At 36.8% G+C, this 23071-nt stretch overlaps 4 protein-coding genes across 12 annotated transcripts; 3 read left to right on the top strand and 1 right to left on the bottom strand.

Annotated features, from left to right (window-relative positions):
• Window positions 1-284: 284 nt before the first annotated feature.
• LOC113210740 (protein phosphatase inhibitor 2) lies at window positions 285-4494 on the top strand. 2 transcript variants are annotated; one of them, XM_026428854.2, is made up of 5 exons: window positions 285-444; window positions 1076-1117; window positions 1234-1407; window positions 1592-1680; window positions 2111-4494. In XM_026428854.2, the coding sequence occupies exons 1-5, from the start codon at window positions 362-364 to the stop codon at window positions 2284-2286; spliced, it is 564 nt and encodes a 187-aa protein (XP_026284639.1). In that variant the 5' UTR covers window positions 285-361; the 3' UTR covers window positions 2287-4494. The 2 variants fall into 2 exon arrangements, with proteins under 2 accessions (XP_026284639.1, XP_026284640.1); XM_026428855.2 differs by lacking the exon at window positions 1076-1117.
• On the bottom strand, window positions 4408-5545 carry LOC113210741 (DNA-directed RNA polymerases I, II, and III subunit RPABC2). The gene is made up of 4 exons (XM_026428856.2): window positions 5377-5545; window positions 5093-5162; window positions 4841-4932; window positions 4408-4691 (listed from the first exon to the last, which is right to left on the bottom strand). Exons 1-4 carry the CDS (start codon window positions 5403-5405, stop codon window positions 4481-4483), a joined length of 402 nt encoding a protein of 133 aa, XP_026284641.1. The 5' UTR covers window positions 5406-5545; the 3' UTR covers window positions 4408-4480.
• Window positions 5546-5843: 298 nt separating this feature from the next.
• Window positions 5844-11471, top strand: LOC113210766 (U1 small nuclear ribonucleoprotein 70 kDa). Its single transcript, XM_026428905.2, has 10 exons — window positions 5844-6163; window positions 6528-6645; window positions 6728-6792; window positions 6875-6937; window positions 7023-7104; window positions 9700-9801; window positions 9878-10160; window positions 10408-10650; window positions 10724-10794; window positions 10876-11471. The coding sequence occupies exons 1-10, from the start codon at window positions 6020-6022 to the stop codon at window positions 11004-11006; spliced, it is 1302 nt and encodes a 433-aa protein (XP_026284690.1). The 5' UTR covers window positions 5844-6019; the 3' UTR covers window positions 11007-11471.
• A 796-nt stretch (window positions 11472-12267) lies between these two features.
• Window positions 12268-22967, top strand: LOC113210764 (zinc finger MYND domain-containing protein 11). 8 transcript variants are annotated; one of them, XM_026428898.2, is made up of 16 exons: window positions 12268-12398; window positions 13241-13287; window positions 15615-15766; window positions 15855-15985; window positions 16070-16228; window positions 16300-16392; window positions 16469-16644; window positions 17085-17200; window positions 17808-17846; window positions 18273-18469; window positions 18543-18662; window positions 19236-19496; window positions 19584-19766; window positions 19865-20017; window positions 20118-20300; window positions 20405-22967. In XM_026428898.2, the coding sequence occupies exons 2-16, from the start codon at window positions 13277-13279 to the stop codon at window positions 20525-20527; spliced, it is 2097 nt and encodes a 698-aa protein (XP_026284683.1). In that variant the 5' UTR covers window positions 12268-12398; window positions 13241-13276; the 3' UTR covers window positions 20528-22967. The 8 variants fall into 8 exon arrangements, with proteins under 8 accessions (XP_026284683.1, XP_026284684.1, XP_052122171.1 ...); XM_026428899.2 differs by lacking the exon at window positions 12268-12398 and adding an exon at window positions 12408-12580; XM_052266211.1 differs by lacking the exon at window positions 12268-12398 and adding an exon at window positions 12408-12647.
• Window positions 22968-23071: the final 104 nt, after the last annotated feature.

The raw sequence follows: 23071 nt of genomic DNA, 5'->3' as shown, positions 1-23071 counted from the left end.
TTATGGGAAAAGATACATACACGAAGAGTATTGTTGATGTAGGTCGAAGGTCGTTCGTAGCAGACGCTTAGCAAGCAAGAATAAAAATAAATTGACAAATCTATCATTTGAAATTCTCATAACAATTTACACCCTAGCCAAACTTGCCATCAAAAATGACAATTCCACCCTATCGATTATTATAGCCTGGTGTGCATAATTTTTGTGCCCGTGACCCTGTTCTGCCCTAATTCTATCGTTAAACGAATTTTTTTTTTCCATTTTGTCGTTTGAAGGGAACTTTTCAGGGTGACGTCGACCTCTCTTTAACTAACATACGTTGCCTTCTCTGCTCGCCTGAGAGGTTTTGGATTTTGCAAACATGGCGGACAATCTTCAGAAGAGACCATCCAAAGGAATTTTAAAGAATTCCTCTAGTTTTGATAAACAAGAGGGTCCTCAGAAGTAAGTATTTTTCAAATTTTTTTTACGTTTTTGATTTTACTGACCTGTTGTTGGCATTTCGTTCATTTCGTGCGTTGTTGTGGTGTGTGTTGCGTGCGAGGCTTGGCTTGTTTTCCTCTTATTTTCTATCTTAAGAGTGTGTTTGCAATAAATAACGTTGTCATGGGTGTAAACCATGAGATTTCGTTTAATTACTGTAGAATACTTAATCCAATGACATCCGATTTGAGTATTCTTTAGTATTTACGTTTGGTTGGTTTAGCATTGTTAGAGGTTATGGTGGAGCACAAGCAGAGCACAAATCTGCCAACCCTAGCTGGTAAATGCAGAAAATAATTTAAGTTAGATTTAGTTACGTTCTATGTTTATACATTTTCCCACCTTATGAGTGCCTTTTTATCTCCTGTTACTGAACCAGTATTTTTTTTTCTGTACAAAAAAAAACTAGTTTTAAATCTAGCTTATATTTGGAGAAAACTAATTTTATGACCTATGATATTATTTAATTTAAATACTAATAACTGCACTAACCTATTACATTAATTACTATCATGCTGCTTTAAAAAAAAGAATATCTATTACTTTTTTGGAAAGCATTATTACTGTATCTCACCTTGTTATGTTGCATGAGATCTTCAAACAAAGCTTCCTCTGCAGCTGGCACTTCCAGCAGGTACTAAGTGCTCCTGAACCAAATTAGCCATGTGCCAGACTGTTTCGCCCATTCATCCAGCTCACCCACACTATTTTATCATCTCATATTTTTAACTAGATTGCTCTTTCTTTCAGAAAGCAGAAAGGCAAGCAGACGCAGTGGGATGAAATGAATATTATTGCAACGTTACATCCATCAGATAAAGACTATGGCCACATGAAAATCGAAGAACCTAAAACACCCTACAATTGGGAAGAAGGGGAAGGTGAACCACCAGATGAATTAGATGCTGGTGAACTTGCAGAAAAGTAAGTATGGAAACAGGAACCTCTGTTCATAACTCTTCAATTCTTCCTTCCATTGCAGACCAGTAGGCCTATGTTTCAAAAGATAGTATAAAAGTCTGACCCCTCTGTCTTTATTTTCTTATACTTTTTCTCCCTGTTCCTGTCCAAAACGTCTAACCTATCTTGATTTTAACCTTGTTTACAGGATAAGGAAGAGTGCTGACAAGTCTCTGAAAGTGCTTGAGTCTGAGAGCGAGTCTGAAGAAGATGAATCAGAAACTCCTGAAGAGAGAGGTATAAATTGTATTTGGAAGGAAAATCCACTATAATGGCTTAAGGTGGCCCTCCAATGAAACCTGGAACCCATCACCCACCATTTCAGATTTTGCTGTTTTTGATGCAACTGGAGTTTTTCTAAATATACTTTGGAAGTATACAAATGCAATAATTGCATTTTTACAAAATATGGACATGTTTGAGTGACTATATGGGCCTTCTCACAAATAATGGGTACTGATAGGTGTCTCATAGAGCCACCTAAATGCCTGCAAAATTTGTGAAAGTTTGTTTATTGCATTGCTAAAATTTCAACTTGCATTTAGCAAACTCAGACTGCATCAGTAACAACAAACTCTGAAGCGATGGGTGATGGGTTCCAGGTTTCATTGGAGCGCCACCTTTAGTCTTAGCTTGTTAATAATTTTTTTGATACATCAATTTTCAGCAAAAAGGAAAATGTTTGAGAGCAAAAGGAAAGCTCATTATAATGAATACCATGCTATAAAACTGGCTAGAAAACTGATTGAAGCTGGGGAAGATGATGAAGAGGAGGAAGAAGTCGAAGGTGCATCAGCAGAAAGGAAGGAGGAGGGAAGTCCTCAGCCAAGCAGCAGTCAATAACATGATCAACACACAGCTATATCAGTATGTGCTGCTGATGTTGCTTACATTGGTACTTTTAATTTGATGGGAACATGATTTAGATGTGCTGTGTATGATGTGACCGAAACTCTGTTAATTTATGTCTCTAAAAATTTATGTTATTGTTGCCTCTATTGTGACTCATGCCTCACTCTTGAGGTAGAACATAATGGTCTCATACATAATTTCAACCCTGTTCTGATTGTTTTTCTTACTTTCATTTTGTGTTATGGGACATGAAATGGAAAATAATTCACATTGATTTTATCTTTTGATGAATATTTGTTGGCATATCTCTTTAGTTCTCTTTTTCTTTACAAATTTTGTAGATTTTGTGAAGTTTAGAAGTCACCTGTAAATCAGTTGATAGGATACAGTTAATTTGTATCTATCTAAGTTTTGTTTAAAGCTAGACAGGTTGTCCTCATCTATTTATTTCATCATAGGTGGATTGTTTGTCCCTGCAATAACCTATAGTAAATTTAGTGAAATTTTGCTGTCTTCCTTTTGTAATTACAGTTCAGTTGTACTTAGTGTTAAGATATAAGCCAAGCCAACTAATTTTTTTAAATATTCATTATTATCCTAAATATTAATAGATTTGTAGAAAGGCTGGCTTTGTGTTCTTGTTCATAATGATATGTGTCTATGACATTGTGTAGCTTAATTGGTATTGATTACCCCAAGTCTTCATTGACTTGGTGCTCTCTTTTGAAGACATTTGTTTCAAGATGTCTTCATCAGAGAAAATGAATCTGCTAGATATGTAAAATAACTAATAGCAGATTGTGATCTGTGATGATCAGCACGCTTGCTGAGTACTCAAGTTATTGCTGCTCTGGCTTACTGCTTCCCTGGGATAATTACATTGAGTGTAGCGTGACCTCCATGTGGTCATGCTCAATGTTGAATCATCGTCACCTAAAATGAGCCGCTTTCAAGGAGCACTGTACAATCTTTGTGAATCTGATGATTTTAACTGATGTCTCAACTCATAATACACTCACCTGGATTTCTTATGTTACTGTCCCCTTTTTGATCCTACATTTTTTAAGTTGGAGTATAAGAATCATTCATCAATTCAAGTTCTTAATCAAAGTTTCCATTGGGTTAGAGTGGTATATCTTTAACTATTGTGATTATTTATTCTTCCTAGCTGTGCAGGGAGAATTTGTGTTATTTATTTGGTCTTATAAATTTGTACCATTAGAATGGTGTAGTCATATTTTTTATTTTATTTTGGTATTCTATGAAAATGTTCCTGGTTTATTCTATATTTACCTAATCTAATGCATTTTTCTGATATACATGTAGTAATTGAGAAAAATAGCATGTGTTAGGTATTCTACCAAAGTCAAGAGACAGCATTACAATTAGAAAATCATGTTTATTTTAAGATTGGAACTGGTTAAACTTTGGTCTTGACAAATTGACAGTTAATGAAGTGTCATCAGTGTTACTTTTGAAGACATATTTTTGGTTGTAAGGATGTGGTAATCAATCAAATCTTGCACATGTCCAAAAAGCATTACGTGAAGTTTGTGACTGTAAATTTGGAAGATGTGTTAGAATGCATTGACTATGTAATTTAAATATAACTTTCTTAAGTCAAGTGCCATACTTCAGAATTATTGTTTACAGTATAATGGTTTTGTTGCGTGTTGTATGGCATCTCTTCTGAACTGACAAAGACATGACTCAGTATTTTGTTGTGATCATGGGGTTTGCCTTCCAATTGATTCTCTCCAAGTTCTTGACATCTTATTCATATATAGTATCGAACATTATCACTTTGTATTTTATGAATTAGAGAGTTTTGGCTGAACAAGAGGAACTGTTTGGCTGTGCTGTGTAAACATTTTTTTATCCCTGGAGGATACTTCTTAAAGACAAAAGAGAAGTTTTTGTTGCAACCTTTTCAATGTCGATTACCATTTCTTTATCATCCAGATTTAATTAACTTTGCGTTGACAAGGCAATGTGATAAAGACAACTTTGCAGCTAATGATTATTAAGCCTCATTTTAATGTGCTGGCCTAATAATAAAATAAGGTAAATTCTTAAGTTTAAATGTTCTGTAGTAATTGCATGATGGCTGAGTAAGATTTAGTTTCTAATTATTTAATGTTTGACTTATAGTAGGATATTATACAAGATTTTGAAAATACATAAATTAATGGTCAATGATTATAAGTTCATCAATTCCCCAATCTTCATAACTCTGATCAGGCAGGTATCTACGAATAACAATTGGAATTTTGCGCTGCTTAAGTTCTTTCATAGCTATTTGAAGAGGATCTGTTTCACCTTCTAGTTCAACCATGACTGGTGCACACATGGCTATCTGAAGTGCTCTTGTACCTAAAACTCTCGCTCTTTCATATCTGCAACAAGTCATATAAAAATAAAATAAAAAACCTGATAGAGACTACAAAATTCACATTATTGCAAGAAATAGTTTTATATTGTGAAGTAAGGTACGCAACAGTTGTCCAATATACATGGACAATAGTACTAAGGCAGTTACTCTTACTTAGTCATGTAACGAGTTGTGATTCGCTTGGATTTGACCACACCACCACCTGCAGCTCCTGCAGCTAGGATATCCACATTTTCTGTCTCCTCCTAAACAGAGAGATAAATGCTTGATACATGACTAAGGATGAACAATTTAAATGTATCCAGCAGAAACAAACTTGTCCAAAGATTTGCAGACTACATCCATTTTATAATAAACTGGTAATAACCTGGTAAATACTGAATTAACTCAAAATAAAAAAGGTACCTCTTGTTGATCAAGTTCTTCAATGTTTTCGTCATCCTCTACGTCATCAAAATCTTCTCCAATTCCAGCACTGGAACAAATAAATATGTCATAAAGTTGAAAGTGACGAATTGTAGAAGATGGAAGAGAAATATAATAAGAAAGCTCCTTTTCTTTGAAAGAAGTGTTTGCTTATTGCTGGATTTACAGTACTGCATAACCTTAAACCATAACAAGAATTTCTTCATTCATTCACTTTATAAATTAGTAATTTATTAGAAAGACGAAATGAAATAGAAACTAACTCATCAACATCGAAGTCGTCGTCAGCCATCACGAATATAAAGAGATCTCAATATATTGAAAAAATGATTTCTTGTAACTTTACGAACTTGTGCAAACGCAGACCACGAAAATACGAAACCTACGAAAACTGAAAACACGCAACTGCCTTCTTGAGATTACGAGAAAACAAAATAGAAAAGAAGAAGAAATTCATGACGGGCAAACCGGATATGACTTATATGCAAATTAGCAGTAAGTACTTGCAACATAACAAGAAATAACGCGTACTTTGATTATTTCTCCTTGATCAGGAAGTGCTTGAAAGTACGGAAAATTCAATAAATGTTTTTTTGAAAACATCTGGATACTAACCAGTCTCTTAATTTATTCACCCCAAACTATGTGCGTCCCTTCATGCTGCTTTCATTTCTGTAACAGACGTTGGCAAGCTTGTAGGACGCTAGTGTCTCTGAAAAAAAGCTCGGCTGGCTGGAACACTCACTTCCTGTCCTGAAGAAAATGGCGACGCAAGACTTGTAAACAGAGAGTTGTTCAGCTTTTGAAATGTCGTTTTCTGATAGTTTTGGGCTTCTTTAATGTGTTAGGGTACGCCCATTCCTCGCCCAAATTCGCTGAACTCAGTTGCTGAGTTCACTTTCAACAATGACGCAATTTTTGCCTCAAAATTTGTTGGCTTTGTTTGCTCCGCGTGACCCTGTACCGTTCCTACCGCCGCCGGACAAACTTCCTCATGAGAAGAAGAATCGTGGATACCAGGGTGTCGGTGGATTCTTACAAAACTTCGAGGTACGTTGACCTAAGCTAGAAATCGCCTCACACTGCGGCCCCCTGATCTGCATTAAATACCAAGGCCGATTCATCTTTTGGACGGGCCTCTTATGCCGCGTCCCTGTTCGCAGCTCTTGAGTTGTTGGTTCGTTGTTGATGCTAATTTTAAGAGCTCCAACCCAACCTTCAATTTTATCACTAGAATCCCTCTTTACTGTTAGTATTGATCTGAATTACGAATTTTCCCTTTGTTAGTTTGTAAATCTACTAACCTATTGGTAATTATACCGGGTTCTCAATAAACAGGTTGAATAGCCTTCATTTCTTTATTTCCAGTCAAATTTAAGCCCTACGTCAGATGTAATCATTTGTTCCTTTCCAGGATCCTGCTGACACACCACCCCCTACTCGGGTGGAGACAAGGGATGAGCGCCTTGAGAGGAGGAGAAGGGAAAGAGCAGAACAAGTTGCCTACAAACTTGAGCAAGAGATAGCAGTTTGTATGTACATCTATTTATTTGTGTATCAAATTATGTTTTCCGATCATTTGAAGATTCATTAATTTGTTTCAATCCTATTTAGGGGATCCTCACAATTTCACCAATGCTACAACTGACCCCTTCAGGACTCTTTTTGTTGCCCGTATTGTAAGTAATACTTAATGACCTGTAGTTTGTCACTTTGCTCTTGAAAGCATCATGAACTATATTGATACTGTATTTGTTGTAGAACTATGATACTTCAGAATCTAAACTTCGGAGAGAGTTTGAAGTTTATGGAGCAATTAAAAAGGTAATTTTTTTCTAATTTATCTATCTGTTATTATTGTACTTCAAGTGAAACTGTTTTAATCTAATCCAATCTATTTACTTTACAGATTGTCTTATGTCACAATACCCAAAACGGCAAACCCAGGGGATATGCCTTCATCGAATATGAACATGAAAGGGACATGCATTGTGAGTACTCTTTTATTTTGATGATATGTTCAGTTTTGTGAGAGTGTCATATGATAAGCATCTTCATTCTAGTTGTCAGCCCTACTAAGCTGATTGTGGTTTTGATCCTGCTATCAGTTTTTGTCTATTTCTTAGAATTTGATAATGTGGCAGTCTTTTTTGACTCCACCTACATGTCAAAAATCATCTACATATTCTATGGTTTTATACTTGATTCAAACCAATGTGTTGACACTCTCTCAAAAGCCATTAATTGCTGCCATCTATGTTAAATGTTATGTAATTACCATACTATTATAACATTCATTTCACACACAACACAAGAAGTGTGGCTGTACTTTTGTCATCCATTAGGGTATCAGCAGACTCAAGCTCAGTTCACATATTTCATCTTATCATTTACTCTATCAGTACACACATTGCATGAAATTGATTCTTTGTTTCAACAACATGCTAAGGGTAGATACCACCTGAAAACATTCGGATTGAAGTTTTTTCCCTCTGTTTTAGTGGTACTTTCTGGAAGTATCTTTGGTTTCTATTCCCCTTTCAATAATCATTAACGCAGTCTGTAATTTTTCTTTGGTTTGAGTCCTCACATCATTACATTAGTGTAATGGTACTGATTGTGCACCTGATAGAAAACTTCCAGCTGTTTCGTATAAATCTATTCATTAATTATATTGTGTTCATTCACTATGTAGACAGAGCAAATCGATCTATTTGCCAAAGCCACAATATTACACAGTTTATTTTAGTTACTTTCAATACACTCTTCAATTAACCAGTTGGAGGTTACTGTTATTGAGTACATTTATGGAAGATGGTTGGTTTTTACATAGTGTGAAGATGAAAATGTTTTTTTATTTCATGTCTAGGAACGGAAGGGCCAAAGGTGGGAGGCTTGTTTGCCAAGTAACTTCAAAATTAGGGTTTCTTTATCACTCTCCGTGTTTGGTGGTGGGAATGTGTGTTCTAGACTTGTAGGAAGGAATATATGACTCCATGGTTGTTTTCCTCACAATACCAGAAACATCTAAAACTATAATTTTTAGTTACCTTCATTAAAATCTGGTGTGTGTGCTTGCTTCATTATTGCTTTCCTTGTTGGCAATCATTTTTGAGCTCTTACTTCAGTACAATTCTGAGTTATTCAATGTTTTAATGTAAAATTTTAGCATACACAATGTAATAACCAGAACAACTTCCTTAAATGCAGATTTTTTGTTTCCTTTTTTTAATTTTAATTTTGAGGGATGGTGGGGAAGGGGTGCACTGATCTTTCAAGTTTGGAGCATTCTATTCATTAATCGGGTGTGTATCTTGTTTTTGGACAGCATGGCGGGCAGCCGACACCTTAAAGCCCTTCCTCAATTGTGTGCAATTCGAAACATTGCTGGCTTACTAGGTTTGTATGTGTGGTAAGACCCAACATACAAAGCAGTACAGTATATTGATGGCTTAACCCTCAGTCATGTCACACATTTTTTTTTTTTTAATTTTTCTGGGGTTTATTGGTTGAAAGTTGTCATTTAGTTACTTCCTTTCATTCATGGGGTACTGAAATTTGAAAAACTTGAGTCAAGCTTTAAGAAAAATCCGTTTAAACTCTTAAAAATTAGCTTCAGAAATAGAACATTGCGCTCGGTGTACGTAAGTAATAATGCGCACCAGGTAACAATCACAAAAGGATCTTTGATCGCTGGCGGATAAACTGGCTCTTTCCTACCCCGTAAATTATCTTTACATTTTGAGTTTCTTCATGATGTAAGTACTGAAATTGGTGATTTGGTAGGTATGGCTGAATACGTCTTTTTTGTAATTCCACTTGAAAAGCTGCACGATGCATCAATGCAGATAAATAATTCTTGGTTGTGGCTTGTTCCTGGGACTTCTTTTGCTGGAGTGATGCTACCTCTGATAGAATGATATTCTGGGAACAGTTACACCATTTCAGTTCTAAGACATCCAAGTAGAAACTCAAGACACATTCTCATGCAAAATTTATGGTTTTACTCTACACAATTCATAGGCAAGCCTCACAAACCTTTAACACATGTTACAGATATATTTTTTCTGTTATTTGGCAGCATTACTCCTGCCTGGGAAGTTCAGAAACATTTCACTACTTGTAAGGTGCCCTATTTTTTCTCCATTCCCTTCGATGTACAAGTAGTATTCAAACATACCTTAGGAGTCCGCTTGAGCCCTCGAGTTCTGCTCGCTTTCTGTTTGAAGTTATGTTTCCTTCTTCAGCTATATTTTGTGAATTGTGGCATTTGTCCTAACAGGTATCTTTTTAGCAGAAATGGAGTGACGAGCATATAATGCGTAACATTTTCTTTTCAGGCTACTACTCAGTCAGTATTTGAAACTCACGTCAAAGTACTTTTGTCATTGTTTTTTCTTGTTAATGTCGGTGGTCCTTTTCACAAAGGTTTTGCTTCTTAAAGTTAATTTTTATTGTAAAACCTAATTTCTAGGCAAAGAAAATGTCTCAGTATCTGTACTAAGGAAGGAAAAATGAGATACCAACTCTGCATGTTCCTTGACATTATGAAAAGCGTTTTTCCTAATTCGGTTTTGTTCTTCCAGCTGCGTACAAACATGCGGATGGCAAAAAAATCGATGGTCGACGTGTTCTGGTAGATGTGGAACGAGCCCGAACTGTCAAGGGATGGCTTCCCAGACGGCTTGGTAAGGATAAAAATTGAGATTTATTATTATTTATTTTGACGACGGAGGTTTTATGATGTTTGTGTGTTTTCTACAGGTGGCGGCCTTGGTGGTACTAGACGTGGAGGACCAGATGTGAACCTGAAGCACTCTGGGCGTGAAGACAATGAAAGGGAACGAGAACGCTACCGCTTGGAGAGAGAGCGGGAGATGGCTGGAGGTCGTGACAGGGATCGCGGTGTTGGAGGTGGAGACAGAGACAGAGACCGAGAGCGGGAAAGAGATCGTGACCGTGATCGTGATAGGGATGTGGAGAGGGAGAGGCCTCGAGGGAGGAGATCAAGAAGTAGGGAACGGGAAAAGAGACGACGCTCACGCAGGTATAAAATCTATTTCTATTCTAAGAAATTGTCAACATGGTCCAGTTCGAGTCAATGTTATTACCCACAACTATTATTTTAATTTTTCTAACTTAAAGACAGTAATTTTTTCAATGATTGATTGACAATATTGTCACAAGTAGTCAATGTAGCTTTGTAAATTTTGTTACCATAGCTTTTTCCAAAGTAAGTATGTCCCGAATTATTTTGAGAACTGCCATGTGTTAACTATGTTTTGTTTCAACAGTCGGTCCAGAGATCGCAAAAGAAGGAGGAGCAGGGACCGCCCTCGTGATCCAGATATTGAAGAAATTGAGGACAGGCCTCCTCGCGATAGGGAACGAGAACGCGACCGCGACCGGGACCGTGAGAGGAAGAGGAAACGGAGCAAGTCCAGAGACAAGGACAAGGATAAAGAAAAGGACAAGGACAAAGACAAGGAGCGAGACAGAGAACGAAGACGAGAGAAGCGAGAGCGTGAGCGTGACAGGTAAATATCCCTACGGCAAGAACATTGATAGGGTGAAGACCTATTTTAAATTTTGTAAAATTTATCTATCTAGGGACAAGGAACGACGTGGCAGGGGTGACTTTGAAGAGTCAGATGTCAGAATCAAAGAAGAACCTGCTGATGGTAAATATTCTTCTGTTCAGTATTTACTTTATTTTAATTCTTCTAGAAATGTAATTCTTTGTTTTCTTGAATTTTATTTAGACTACCCAGATTACACTGATGGTTATAACTATGATGGCATGCCTATCAAGGAAGAAGACGAAGAGAAGTACAGACCTGAGAAAGATGGCACTAATGGCTCTTATGAAGGAAGCTACTCTGAAAACTACTGACTGTAGCCATTCAAATTTTTTTAATTGTATGTGGATGTATCACTTTTTTGTTTGAAAACCAGGTCAACAATCGGGACTATTTTCTGAAAAGTGATTTTTTTATGTGATGAATTGAACATTTTATACCCAACAATTGTGTCCTTTATTTTTCAATGCTTAGAAATCCAGTCATGTTTATTAATCTAATTTTCTGTTTCCTTTTTCAAATGTCCATGAACCTGCACCATCATAGTCAAGAGACATGAACATGGAACTTTGGTTCTTTCAATGCTAAAAATCATATGAAGATTGTTTTTATAAAACTGATGGCAGGTGTATTTTTCTTGTTCATTTTGTTGGAGTTGGATACAGAATGCCCATCTTATCTTTTCAATTAACTTCCAAATTTGTGACTGACAGGATTGCTTGTACCTTGTTAAAGAATGTTAGATTATTGCTGTGAATAATAAAGAAAGTAGGTATGTACATCTTTCTGCCTTCCTCTTTTGTATCAACTACTATCCCTACCTGCTTCTATGGCAGTGGTTCCTCAGGCTTGCAGCAATTCTCGCCTAGTGCTGCTGGTTGGTTAGTGGAGAAACGTTTTGTCGGTTTTCATCATAACTCTTTCTGAAAGGATTAAAAAAATATACTTCAAAATTAAATGCAGCAGGAGCATCTCTATACCAGGTGGCTGATTCACGCCGCGCACTTCTGTATTTATGCTGTACCGCATGTACGAGTGCGGGCGGGTTGCCTACTCGCTCGGCTCGTAAGGCGCCGTGGACAGGGGCGATAGGCAAGCCCGCCCGCACTCGTGCATGCGGTACAGTATACCTACAGAAGTGCGCGGCGTGAATCAGCCACCTGGTATATCAAGTCTGGTCCTATCACAGTTTGGTCCCATGGCCGTAGATCATCTTAAAATTGTAAACTCTGAATGAATCAATGTCAAGTAGATATTTTTTAATGGGCGGCCTAGTCCCCCATTGGGCGCTCTGTGGGCGCTGACGTTCTACCTGGGGCGCCCGTCGTCCCAAGGATGTAGCCGCATTGACATTTTGCACATTTTGGCACGGGCGCGTGGGGCTGGGTTGTCCAAACCACGACACGATTTGACTGGGCCGGCAGGAAGGGCACTTGATCAGGAGGGTGGGGGTGGGGGGGCAACTCAAGAAATGAGCTCGAAGCCAGTGATTACTTTTTAGATCTGTTATTTGTTATTTGGTTGTTCTACACAATGTCAGTCCTGTTTTGATCAGTTTTAATAAATGTAACTTTGAACCAAAAAAATACCACTTTGGCCTGTTGTGACTGCTTAATTTTTCATATCATAAAATCTCAGCTGTCGGGTCGGACATTTCGGAAAGTCGTCAAGTCGTCTACGATCTGCGCCGAAGCATTTGTTTTGGGGTGAGTTGAGATAGTGTTTTCACATTATCGTCGAAGCTTTTGGTTTTATAGGGTTTCGTTTCGGTAGTAGTTTGAGCGAGGCGTAATAGTGCCTTTGCTGGGAAAGTACCGACTTGGAATTATTGTGAACGAAAGCATAGGCTGTCAAAAACTGCCCCAGCCTGTGGCTCGGACGCACCCAGGTACCGCTTCACTTCCTTTGTGATTGTTTATGTTTCGATTCTGCGCATTTGCCATGTGCTTGGGGTGGTAATCTCTGTTTTGAATCAATTAATTTCTCTTTATTTGTCATGTGATTTCGTTTCAATGATATGTGCTGTACGGTTAGTTTAAAGGGAACGCCCGCATCGCGGCATTTGTAACTTGTCGGTGCCTACTCAGTACTCAGTTTCAGTGAACAAATCAACGTCTCGTTTACGGATTCCCCTTGTTTCCTGACATTGTTTGCACGTAAAACCCGGCCTCTCAAACTCTTTAGGCCCGTTATGATTGAACCTTGCATTGCAGATGCAGAACTTTTACAATATTTTGTATTACACTGTCAAAGATTTTTCTCTACAAAGACTGACATTCAGTCCCTTCATTGAAAATTTATACTGATTTATGGAATACATATTTTGAAATTACTTTCCATTCGCTTTAATGCGTTTTGGGGAATCTGCCGATTTTGATTCCAATACACTTGAGCGCGAGCGCAATCGCAATATTTTATGATTCCATAGTTTTTCTGTTCCCATAAATATGAACGTAGTCAGAGATTAGTCACTAAATTTCTTACTTAAATACATTTAAAATAAGTGTGTACTCTCATCTTGTTGTAATAACAGACATTGTTGTTCCAGACTGATTGTGCGGCAAGTACAGTCCGAGTTGAAATCATGAATAAAAAGTGAGTTTGTCACTTAATTACTTGAGCTTCGACAGCTATATCCAATTAAGAAACAAAGTGCTGGGTCAAAATCTGCTCTAAGCTCAATTTTCTGGAAAGGTGGTTGATGGCTTTGAAAATGCATGCAAAACACAATACAATGTTCATGACCCCTTTATGATATGTCAAATGTCTTGTTTTCCAAGCCTTTCACCACTTCTTGTATTGGAGATTTGTGGATTTTGCTGAGTGCACAGAGCAGCACAGGTTTTGTGCTGTTGTGTTTTGATTTTTAAGTGGATATAGCTAATGTCAGCTTATAACAGACAAATTCTTATTTTTTGCATGTTTTTGTTGTATTTCTAATAATAAATGAACGCATGGACATTTTAAATATAAAAATCAGTTTTTATAGAGTACATTTAATTTTACTATTAGGCTTACTAACAACCACATCCATCTACAGTAGAACTAGATGCGCCCGGCGCTTATTTACATACCTCTTTGACACTTTCTATAAGATGGAGTCTGCAAGGCTACTTTATTCTTTTCTCAAACAGAGCTTCTGTATTTTCTGTTGAACAAGATGCAAAGTCTTTGGTACTGCAATCAAGTTCGGGATCCAATGGTACTACTATGTTTTTATCCAATAGTTTGTTGCTACCGGCTGCATTTGCATTAAATAATCCACGAAGAACTGTGTTCATTTGCCCTATGATATAAAGCATAGCTTCTAACCATAGAGGTGGATTGCTACAGAACATTCTTTGAGCAACCCCTTTGACTATGCTTGGAGTCCACATTAACAAATTTGATAGAGCAATCAATTTAATTTCCTTCAAATGACATACTTTTCTGTTCAAAGTTTTATCTTTTGCTTCCTCTGGATCTACCATATTTTTTGCTTTTGGCTTCATATCATTGTTTTTACTTAATTTATGAAGTATTGCAGTTCCTATTGAAGGAATAAAGTAAATTAATAATATAATCACAAAAAAAATTGTTTGCCCTCTCTTAAAAGACTCTGCACATAATTCATCACACTCAAGTAAGTCGCTTGTTGTTGAATTATAGTCCTTTTTATTATTTTCTTGACTGTAGGTTTTCATAAAAATGCCTTTCCATTCCTCTTTTGTCTGAGGTGGATCTAAGTAGATTGCTGATTGATCTCTGGAATCAATTTTATCAGCACTCCCATGCAGGAGCTCATAAATTTGTTTCACAATAGCAACTGTCAGATTGTTTGTTCTCAGGGCCTCTTCACCATTAATAATATCATCAAAGCATTCACTGCTCATTTGTTCTGATAGCAGCTTAGATACTTGACAAGTATGATTTGCCACTGTTTGCCTAAAACCAGCTGCCATGTATATGGTGGGGGTCACTTGGTGTAAAATTGCAATTAAAAGGATTGGCAATGTCCATTGCAATCCTATTTCTACTGTCAATCTTTTTTTGTTTGTTTTCTGAACTCTCCTCTCTGACTTATCTTCTTTTTTATCTATCATCACATTAGCATAACATTCTGTTGCCATTATGAGCATTGAAATAAAACTGTTTGCAAATGACAGAAAGAAGGTGGTGGCAGATACTAGGAGCATAGTCTGGCTGCAGGATGTCTTCATTCTTGCATCTTCTTGGTAAAATGTTTGTCCAATGAGAGTAGCTCCAATTACTGCGTTGAGAACAGAGTCTGAGGTTGCAAGCACTCCAAAACCTGTTACTCCATTGCGAAGTTGTCTTTGAAGCAGACTTATTCCAGTCCAGGCACATCCAATGAGGAGCATTAACCCAGAGGACAAGATTATTGTTGGCCACATGTTACTTATATACTATCTTATTGTTTCTTCAAATCACTTTTTCGTGCAGCTTTCCTCTTCTTGCCTCTACTTCTGCTTGTCCCCTGCATGTACACCCTATGGATGGAAGCAAGATACTGACAGCTAGCTGTTGTTTGGCTCACCCATAGGGGTCGAGTACTGTTAGCTCACCACCCACATGGTGTTGTGAGACTATCAACCAAACACCTGTCCCTACCCTGTTATTTTCATGTTGCAGTAGCTAAAAGAAGATAAGGCATAGTTCCCCTACTATTGCTTTTTGCCTTATTGCTTTTGTTTGAAAGCTGTAGTTTGGAACTCCTACAGAGTACACCCTCCACCGCCGATTGCATTGCACCGCACTTGTGTGGAGTACAATTGTGTGGCATGGCCAGTTTAACACTGATCAGGGGGATGGAACTTCTTGCAGTGGTGCTTCTTATATTTTTGAAATATGTACTGTAGTCGTAAATCCTAATCAGTTCTCAGATTAAAGCATCAGCACTAACTGTTAATAATTTTTTTCAGGCTATTTCTAGCGATGTCGCGGCGGCGTGTTTCAAGCCCACAGACAACACAACAGCTTTGGGATGCTATTAGAATTACAAGCTACCAGAGACAAATTCCTGATGTGAACAGAATCTCTCGTTATATGAGTCGCATCCATGGTGTCAGTGAAGGTGTGTTTGACTTAGGATGATGTTGAAGATTATCTAACTGCCATACATTTTTGGGGCAGTCTTGAAATACTTTTTATACATATTTTAGATGAAGTTCGACGCCAGCTGAGCTACTGCGTCCGCGATGGGCTTATTCGGCTCGTTAAACGCCTCGGATATAAAGGCACCAAAATTGGAGTGGAACAGGAGAGTTACAGACTTCCTAAGCCAAAATCAATGGTAAGATCTTTTTATTAGTCGTATAGGTAGTCTTGTCATTTATTTTAACAGTTAAGGCTGGTTTTCACTTCTTTTTTTTTTCAGGTACGAGATGATCATGATTGGTACTGTTTTATATGCCACAGTGGTGGTGATGTAATTTGCTGTACATCTTGTCACCGAGTATACCACCTAGCTTGTATTGAAAAAGAAGAATTGCCTGAAGAAGATGTTAAAAATAAATTTGTGTGCAATGTGTGCAAGGTAATGCATAAAGTTTGACAATTTATGTGATGTATTGTAGGATGAAACTTTCAAAATTAATATCTCTGTAGCAGATGTGTGAAGGCGTTGAAGAGAATTTCAAAATTAAGAAATCACAGCTTAATCGGCTCTTGACGTTTACATGTGCAAGACTAAAGGAAAAAGTATGAATTGGAATAATATTTAAAAATTGAATGCAATATTTGCCACTTGTGTAACATTAATTTTTTTATTTTTAAGCTTCCCGTCACAATAATGGACAGAACAGTACCCAGCAACTCCTCATACATATCTGATAGAACAAGTTCTGTCACATCACACCAAAGGAGAGCTAGTGGAGCTGCAAGTGATTCTAATATTAAATGGGTCACAGATGATGCTGATGCTGCTTGGCGGATTCGTAATCTTATTTACTGGTAGATATGATTTATTCCATTTTTCATTCATGAATGTGATTGTTAAAGTCTCTGGAGAGTTCCCAAACATTTCTAAAGGGTGATTGGTGTCACCCTCCAGATGGGGAGGAGAGGCAGGCAGGTTTAGACGCGTTGTGGCGGACTAGGAGGCCGCGGTGGACGGTGGACGGGCGAGCCTGGACATGAAATGAACCTATAATGTGTTGAGAAGCACATTTAATTTAGTATCTAGATGTTCAAACATGAATTTAGGTTACCGTGTGGTGCTTTATGCGTGTGAAGGAGGAATTTAATGTGTTTCGTAGCTATTCTGAAATGTATGGGGACATGTGAGACGTCCACTTACTTTAGGGATGAATTTTTCAGGGAAGAATAGGGGGTCTTATATACTCAGTTGAAAACAATAAGTTTGAATAATGTTTACCTTTATTTTTTAACAGCCCAATGGATCTACAAACAATGGAGAAAAAGGCCCTGAAAAACAAATACAAGAGTCTTGCACAGTTTCGTGCTGATGCTCAAACAATTGTCCACAATGTTGTTATTTACCATGGAGGTGAGCTCTCATAGCAATATATGTCATCCCATATTATCACCAGCAATCAAGGGGTAGATAACTCCTGAATAGGGTGTACAAATTTCTTGAATTGAATTTGATTTGCCTTGAATTTAATTTGAATTGGCTTGAATTGGACTGAATTTGTTGAATTGTTTTTTAATTGATTTGAATTATTGTGATTTTATGTTACTGAATTAGTGTGAATTGAATTAAATTGGCTTGCATTGACTTAAATTGAATGTAAATTGTCTTGAATTGGTTTGAATTATTTCTAAATTGTGTTGAATTAAATTGAATTGTTTTGAATTAGTTTGAATTGGGCAGCATTACGTGTGTTCACTTAGCAGGGGAGTGGGAGTTATCTACCCCTCGCCAGCAGTACTGGTATGCTGGTGTTAAGTACTTTGCACTGTACTATATCAATATTGATATCTCATTTGCATTTTGCAAGGCCAAACGGCTTAGAACGTTAAAAATTGTTGTTGTTCATGTTCCTATGAATGTATTTATCCATCTCAATTGTTTTGCTAAGGGTTCACTCTTTTAACTTGCCTTTTGAACCTGCTAAATCTTTTGTGTATTTCTTTATTTAATGCTTTCAAAGATGGAACAAAAACAAGATTGAAGCGAGATGCACCATGGGGTAAGGGTCTTGAATTCATTATGCTAGCACTGTTTAGCAGCACTGGTGCAATATGGTTTTTTATTCACATCGAAAGACCAATCGTTTAGTTTTTCTTGTTTGAAACCTAATTTTTTTCAATTATCTATCATGCAGTGTTTGAGCTCTTAGATAATGTTAACTTACCTTTTGTTGTCTAGTCATTTTTTATATCCTCTCCTTGCTTGGTTGTGTGCTATGCCCTTCTTAATTTTCTTTCTAGTTTGTGTCCCTTGACCAATTTTATCTGTTTTGTCATTCTGATGAATTTGAAGTGGTTATTTCTTGTAGACATACAATTAAAACACTTGAAGCATCATGCCATGGAAAATAGATATTAAAAATTGTTTTTAAATCTTCTGTTCTGAACTAGTTTATTAGTATGTTAATATTTATTTTCTCTTCCAGTTCACAGTCCCTTAGCTGATATGGCACGGCAGATGTTTCGTGATTGCAACTATGACTTGCAAGAAATACGTCAGTGTAGAGACTGTTACCGCATGTCAAATGAGAAACTAGACCGGCATTGGTTTTGTCAACCATGTCGACCACCTCACCAGCTTGTGTATGCCAAGCAAAAGGGCTTTCCTTACTGGCCTGCAAAAGTAAGTTCTAAATTTGTTATTTTCTATTTTCAATCGGTTTTACTCCGTTTATTTATTTGTTTTGCAAATACAGGTCATAAAAGTTGATGATAAAGATGTACATGATGTACGTTTCTTTGGCGGCCATCATCAGCGTGCCTTAATTGAAAAGGCATTTATCAGGCAAATATCTGTCAACATTCATTCTCTGCAAGTGGGTACCTCAATGTTATTCTAATCTATGTTTGAACCTATTTTTATTAAAATGTTATCTGATCTTAAGAGAGGGTGAGGTGAATTAGATAAACTTCTCATTGTTAAAATAAATTGCATGTTTTTCAGTGGTTTTTAAAGAATATTCCCCTTTTCTCCTCTTATGTTTCCCAACCTAGACTCATCTTTGTTGTAGTTGGGTGCAATTGTGTAAATGTTTCCGGCAGTTTAATTTTGTTCCCTATTGGTAGAGTCACAAGTTCCCATAAAACACATGCCCTGGGGCTCAGGGGACTTAAGCCGCAGCTTTGGTTCATGTGAACTTTATCCGAGTAATGTGCACATTACCCAACCTGGGGACTTTAGCCGTAATATATGTATGTAGTTTCAAAACTTGCTGGAAAGATTTACTCTATAGCATTGTATTTTATGTTAGCTCTCCAACTCTGTTGGAATTTACAAATTTTGTCATTTTCTCATTGTACCCCTAATGTGGCCCACCTTGCCTTACCTATCTGTTTATGTAATCACTTACTTTTATATTCCCATTAACTTTCATCACAATGTGTTTCAGGTAAAAAAAACTTCCTCCTGGAATAAGGCGTGTGAGGAGCTTAAACGCCATCAATCACTTCTGGATGAAATGAGACGATCTACTAACGACTTTACAAAGTTTGAGTCATCAGAAGATGAAGTAGAAGATGAGGAGGATTCTGAAGATGAGGATTCAAAACTAGAGAAAGAAAACATAGAGGATGAAGATGAGGAAGATGAGGAGGATGAAGAGGAAGCAGAAGCAGATCAGGAACATGACACTGATGATGGGGAGGAAGAGGTTGCTAAAACAATCCGTTTGCCTTGTACTATTTATTTTTTTGTACAAATTTTCAGTTTATAACTCTTTTTTTTTTCCTTTAAAAAGCGGATCTCCAAGGATTTACCAAAGACTGAATCAGTCTCGGAGCCCCCGGCTGCTACTGAAGAATCACTTACAATACCCTCACCTAAAAAGCGGGGCAGAAAGCGGAAACATAAGGAAACAGAAGAAATAGATACAGAAGAGGATGCATGTATTACATCTACATCAGTAAAGCGAAAGTCAAAGGTATGTGTCTCTATGAACTATAGTCAAAAAAATTAATTTAATGACCGAAAATTGCTGTCAATAGTGGAATGGAAACCTAATGTCATTTGTTTTCACAGAAGGATGGAACTTCTCAAGAGGACACAGTCACGTCATCATGTGAGGAACCAGTGAACCGTTCCTTTGCTACTCAAACAAATAAGAAAGCACCTATCACCCCAACAGTTAGCAGCAAGGAGATTGCTAAAGCTGTGAAGGAAGCTCTAGAAAAAGTGATTAATTGTTGAAATTTTTTATAGACATCCTTAAGATTGATAAGATTCAATTTAATTATAGTTTCTGTTAACTTATTTGAGTACTTTTATCTTACAGCAAAAGTGTGAATTTGACGCGGAGAGAGCTGAGCTGGAAGAAAAGCGTGAACAAGCAGTTGCTAATGCTGTGCGAAGTTATGAGCAAGATTTAGGACGTATGCAGACTGAGCACACAGAGGTAATTGCTGACCTGGAGGAAAAACATCGAGCAGCAATATCAGAAGTCAAGAAGAAACAGTGGGTGAGTTTTAAAATATTGCAGTTGCCATCATATTTTTATACGCACTTTTATTGTACAAAAGCCAGAAATCATATGAATGACTGATTTCTGCTTTTTATGTTTAGTGCTACAACTGTGAACAGGAAGCAATCTACCATTGTTGCTGGAACACTGCATATTGCAGCACTGAATGCCAGCAGACCCACTGGCAGAAAGAGCACAAGAAGGTTTGTAGAAGAAAGCGTTGATGCTCTTGCACTGTACAAGAGTACCTGATTCTAAGGCTTCTCTTTAAAATATGTCATGAGTCATGAGCAAGTCGTGTGAATCTTGACTTTTGCAGAGACCAATATTTCTGTTTAGAAATTTTGTTTCTTGTTGACTTTTCTTATAGTTCTTATCCTGTCGTGTTCTTGGGTACTATTTTTTTTCTAATTTTTAGTAGTAACATTCTCATTTTGAGTGAAAGTGCTTCGTAGGTAGTATTGTTCCTTCACCATATGATTTTTGTTTCAATTTTTCATTTGGTTTAATAATATGTATTGTTCTTACTATATTGGACTCTGTATGGCTGAGTTTATGTTCAATGCAGTGTCACTATCTTATTGGCATTCAAACATGGGGATTATTCCAAGAAGAATTATCAGAATGTAGCTCTAGTTTTCTTGGTGCTTTATTTAGTTTCAAGTGAAAATGAGTGTATTACTTTCAAAGTGTCTTTAATTCCCATGCTTTTGCTGTAATTCTTAAAACTTATAGTGGCTATTATTTGTTTGATTGTTTTTTATTTCAAGAAAAAGATAGGTCCAGATCATGTGAAGTTTACCTTATTTATTTGATTCTCAGCCACATCCCGAATTTTACAGGGGAGTCACAGGAAATACTTCCAGAAGACCCCTTGAAAACGGGCACGTGTTCATAGCCACATCCCGATCTTCGAGTTTTAAAATCAGAAAAATGGGTGGGGCTCAGAATCAAATAAATGTGTGTGATTTTTTAATAGATTAAATTTTTCTCTAGTCCAAAATTTTTATATTTTCAATTATTGTGGTCAGATTTGTACAGTAAATGTATCGTTTTTTATTTTTGAAGATTGTTTAGGCACTCCTTCACGGCTTACCTCTTGTCATTTGTTCCCCTTACCTACCTTACTTTAGCATTCTTTTGAAAGTGTAATGTTGACGACACCCTTGAGATGTTTATTGGTGATGGAGTGACAGTTCAACCAGTGTCAAATTTATTCTTAACTGTGCCTTGTCAGTATTTTATTGAACTACCGATAGTTACTTTTTCTAGTGCAACTCTGAATGCACTGTTTAGTCTTGCTGTGTTCCACTTCCACTTCCTATTATTTCATTTTGACCTTCCTGAGTATACTCAGTTCCTCAACTCCATCTCAACATTAGGAAAAAAAGATCTGAGGGTTGGCTTGGCTGTGTAACCGTAACCTGGCTAGCACTGTCTGTGTCTGTGTATATTTATATATTCCTCTTATATATCTTTTTATGTTCCTTGTCTTTCTTTATAATGTCTGAGGAATTAGAGCAGAGCTGTGCAAATTGGAAGAGAGTGCTTGTAAAGTTAATTTTTAAGCTGTTTTGAAACATATATATTTTAATTAAAGATTTACTTTGTAATTATGTACATATGTAAGTACAAGCTATCAGTTGTGTTAAGTACACTAGGTTAAAACCACTAATCTAGAATGTTCATTCTCCAGTTCATTTATCATTAAATCTCTGAAGGCCATATTGGTGCTGCATGCTGCAACATATGGCACTGTCTTATTCTGCTCTAACAAATGATCTAAATTAGTTGGTTAATTTAAAACTAGACCTTGCACAAGTCTGATTTTTCATTAATGATCTTGTAGTACAGTAGTTTTCTGTGGACGGGAATTTTTCTTTTTTAAGAATGTATCTGTAATTAATGTTGAAATAATTTGTCATTGCCTCAAGATATATATTTTTGTGGATCTTGTGTATGACCTCACAACATGTCAGACAATTATCTAGATACAAGATACAATTTACTCAGATTTTGTCAGCAGGGCCTCTCTGAATGTTGTCAAAAACTTAATAATTTTCCCGGTGAATGTGAAACCTGTGAACAGTTTTAGAAGTAGGAATATGTACCACCGTTCTACAGTATTTACAGGTGTGCTCTACTTTATTTTCTATTGAGATTTTTCTCCATACTTAAAATTTATACTGTAAATAGGTCTGAAGATCGCCATAGCCTTCTTGCTTCACATAAATCCTATTCAGTGCCCAATCTATGCACTAGTATGACACTATTCACTATTTGCATAAATAATCTGTTGTGAGAGATTCTTACGATGATTGTTTTTCAATAATATATGTGTTTTATTCATTGACATCGAACTTAATCAGATTTGCACTTAAATATTTTGTATTTTGTTTCATACGTATATTGAGTGCACATCGCAGAAACCTTATTCAGTAGTGAACAATAAGTTTTGTAACAGCCATATTTTTCTGTAGAAGCACAACCGAATTACATACTTAGTTATTTTTAATGGCAGTATAATGTTAGTACTGTAACGCTTCATGAATATATTTCTGTTCTGAGTGTTATAGTACTATCTCCATTCCAAAATATAGTATATTGTGGAGGCGGTGCAGAATTTATGTACATCTATTCCCAATAAAGTTACCTTTTGGCTTACTCATGTGGTCATTATTGTGAAAAGTTTGATTGAGCTTTAAAAGAGTATGCCCGGGGGCGGCCCGATTAGCCTAAGCTCGTTTGTCCGAACTTAATTTATCTAT

Source organism: Frankliniella occidentalis, unplaced genomic scaffold, assembly GCF_000697945.3.
Source record: "Frankliniella occidentalis isolate FOCC.00 unplaced genomic scaffold, Focc_3.1 Scaffold36, whole genome shotgun sequence".
NCBI lineage: Eukaryota > Metazoa > Arthropoda > Insecta > Thysanoptera > Thripidae > Frankliniella > Frankliniella occidentalis.
The sequence above is the reverse complement of the archived record's forward strand: the minus strand, read 5'-3'. Positions and strand labels throughout refer to the sequence as shown.

Bases quoted from the DNA above. Each gene is read 5' to 3' on its own strand.
- LOC113210741 (XM_026428856.2), bottom strand. From the start codon at position 5,405: ATGGCTGACGACGACTTCGATGTTGATGA. The intron at 4,933-5,092 runs GTACCTTTTTTA...CTCTCTGTTTAG, and splicing joins AAGAACTTGATCAACAAGAG to GAGGAGACAGAAAATGTGGA. The intron at 4,692-4,840 runs GTAAGAGTAACT...GACTTGTTGCAG, and splicing joins ACAACTCGTTACATGACTAA to ATATGAAAGAGCGAGAGTTT.
- LOC113210740 (XM_026428854.2), top strand. From the start codon at position 362: ATGGCGGACAATCTTCAGAAGAGACCATCCAAAGGAATTTTAAAGAAT. The intron at 1,408-1,591 runs GTAAGTATGGAA...CCTTGTTTACAG, and splicing joins GCTGGTGAACTTGCAGAAAA to GATAAGGAAGAGTGCTGACA. The intron at 1,681-2,110 runs GTATAAATTGTA...ATCAATTTTCAG, and splicing joins AGAAACTCCTGAAGAGAGAG to CAAAAAGGAAAATGTTTGAG.
- LOC113210766 (XM_026428905.2), top strand. From the start codon at position 6,020: ATGACGCAATTTTTGCCTCAAAATTTGTTGGCTTTGTTTGCTCCGCGT. The intron at 6,938-7,022 runs GTAATTTTTTTC...TTTACTTTACAG, and splicing joins TTTATGGAGCAATTAAAAAG to ATTGTCTTATGTCACAATAC. The intron at 10,651-10,723 runs GTAAATATCCCT...TTATCTATCTAG, and splicing joins CGAGAGCGTGAGCGTGACAG to GGACAAGGAACGACGTGGCA.
- LOC113210764 (XM_052266208.1), top strand. The intron at 18,470-18,542 runs GTAAGTTCTAAA...TTGCAAATACAG, and splicing joins TTCCTTACTGGCCTGCAAAA to GTCATAAAAGTTGATGATAA. The intron at 20,301-20,404 runs GTGAGTTTTAAA...TTTTATGTTTAG, and splicing joins AAGTCAAGAAGAAACAGTGG to TGCTACAACTGTGAACAGGA.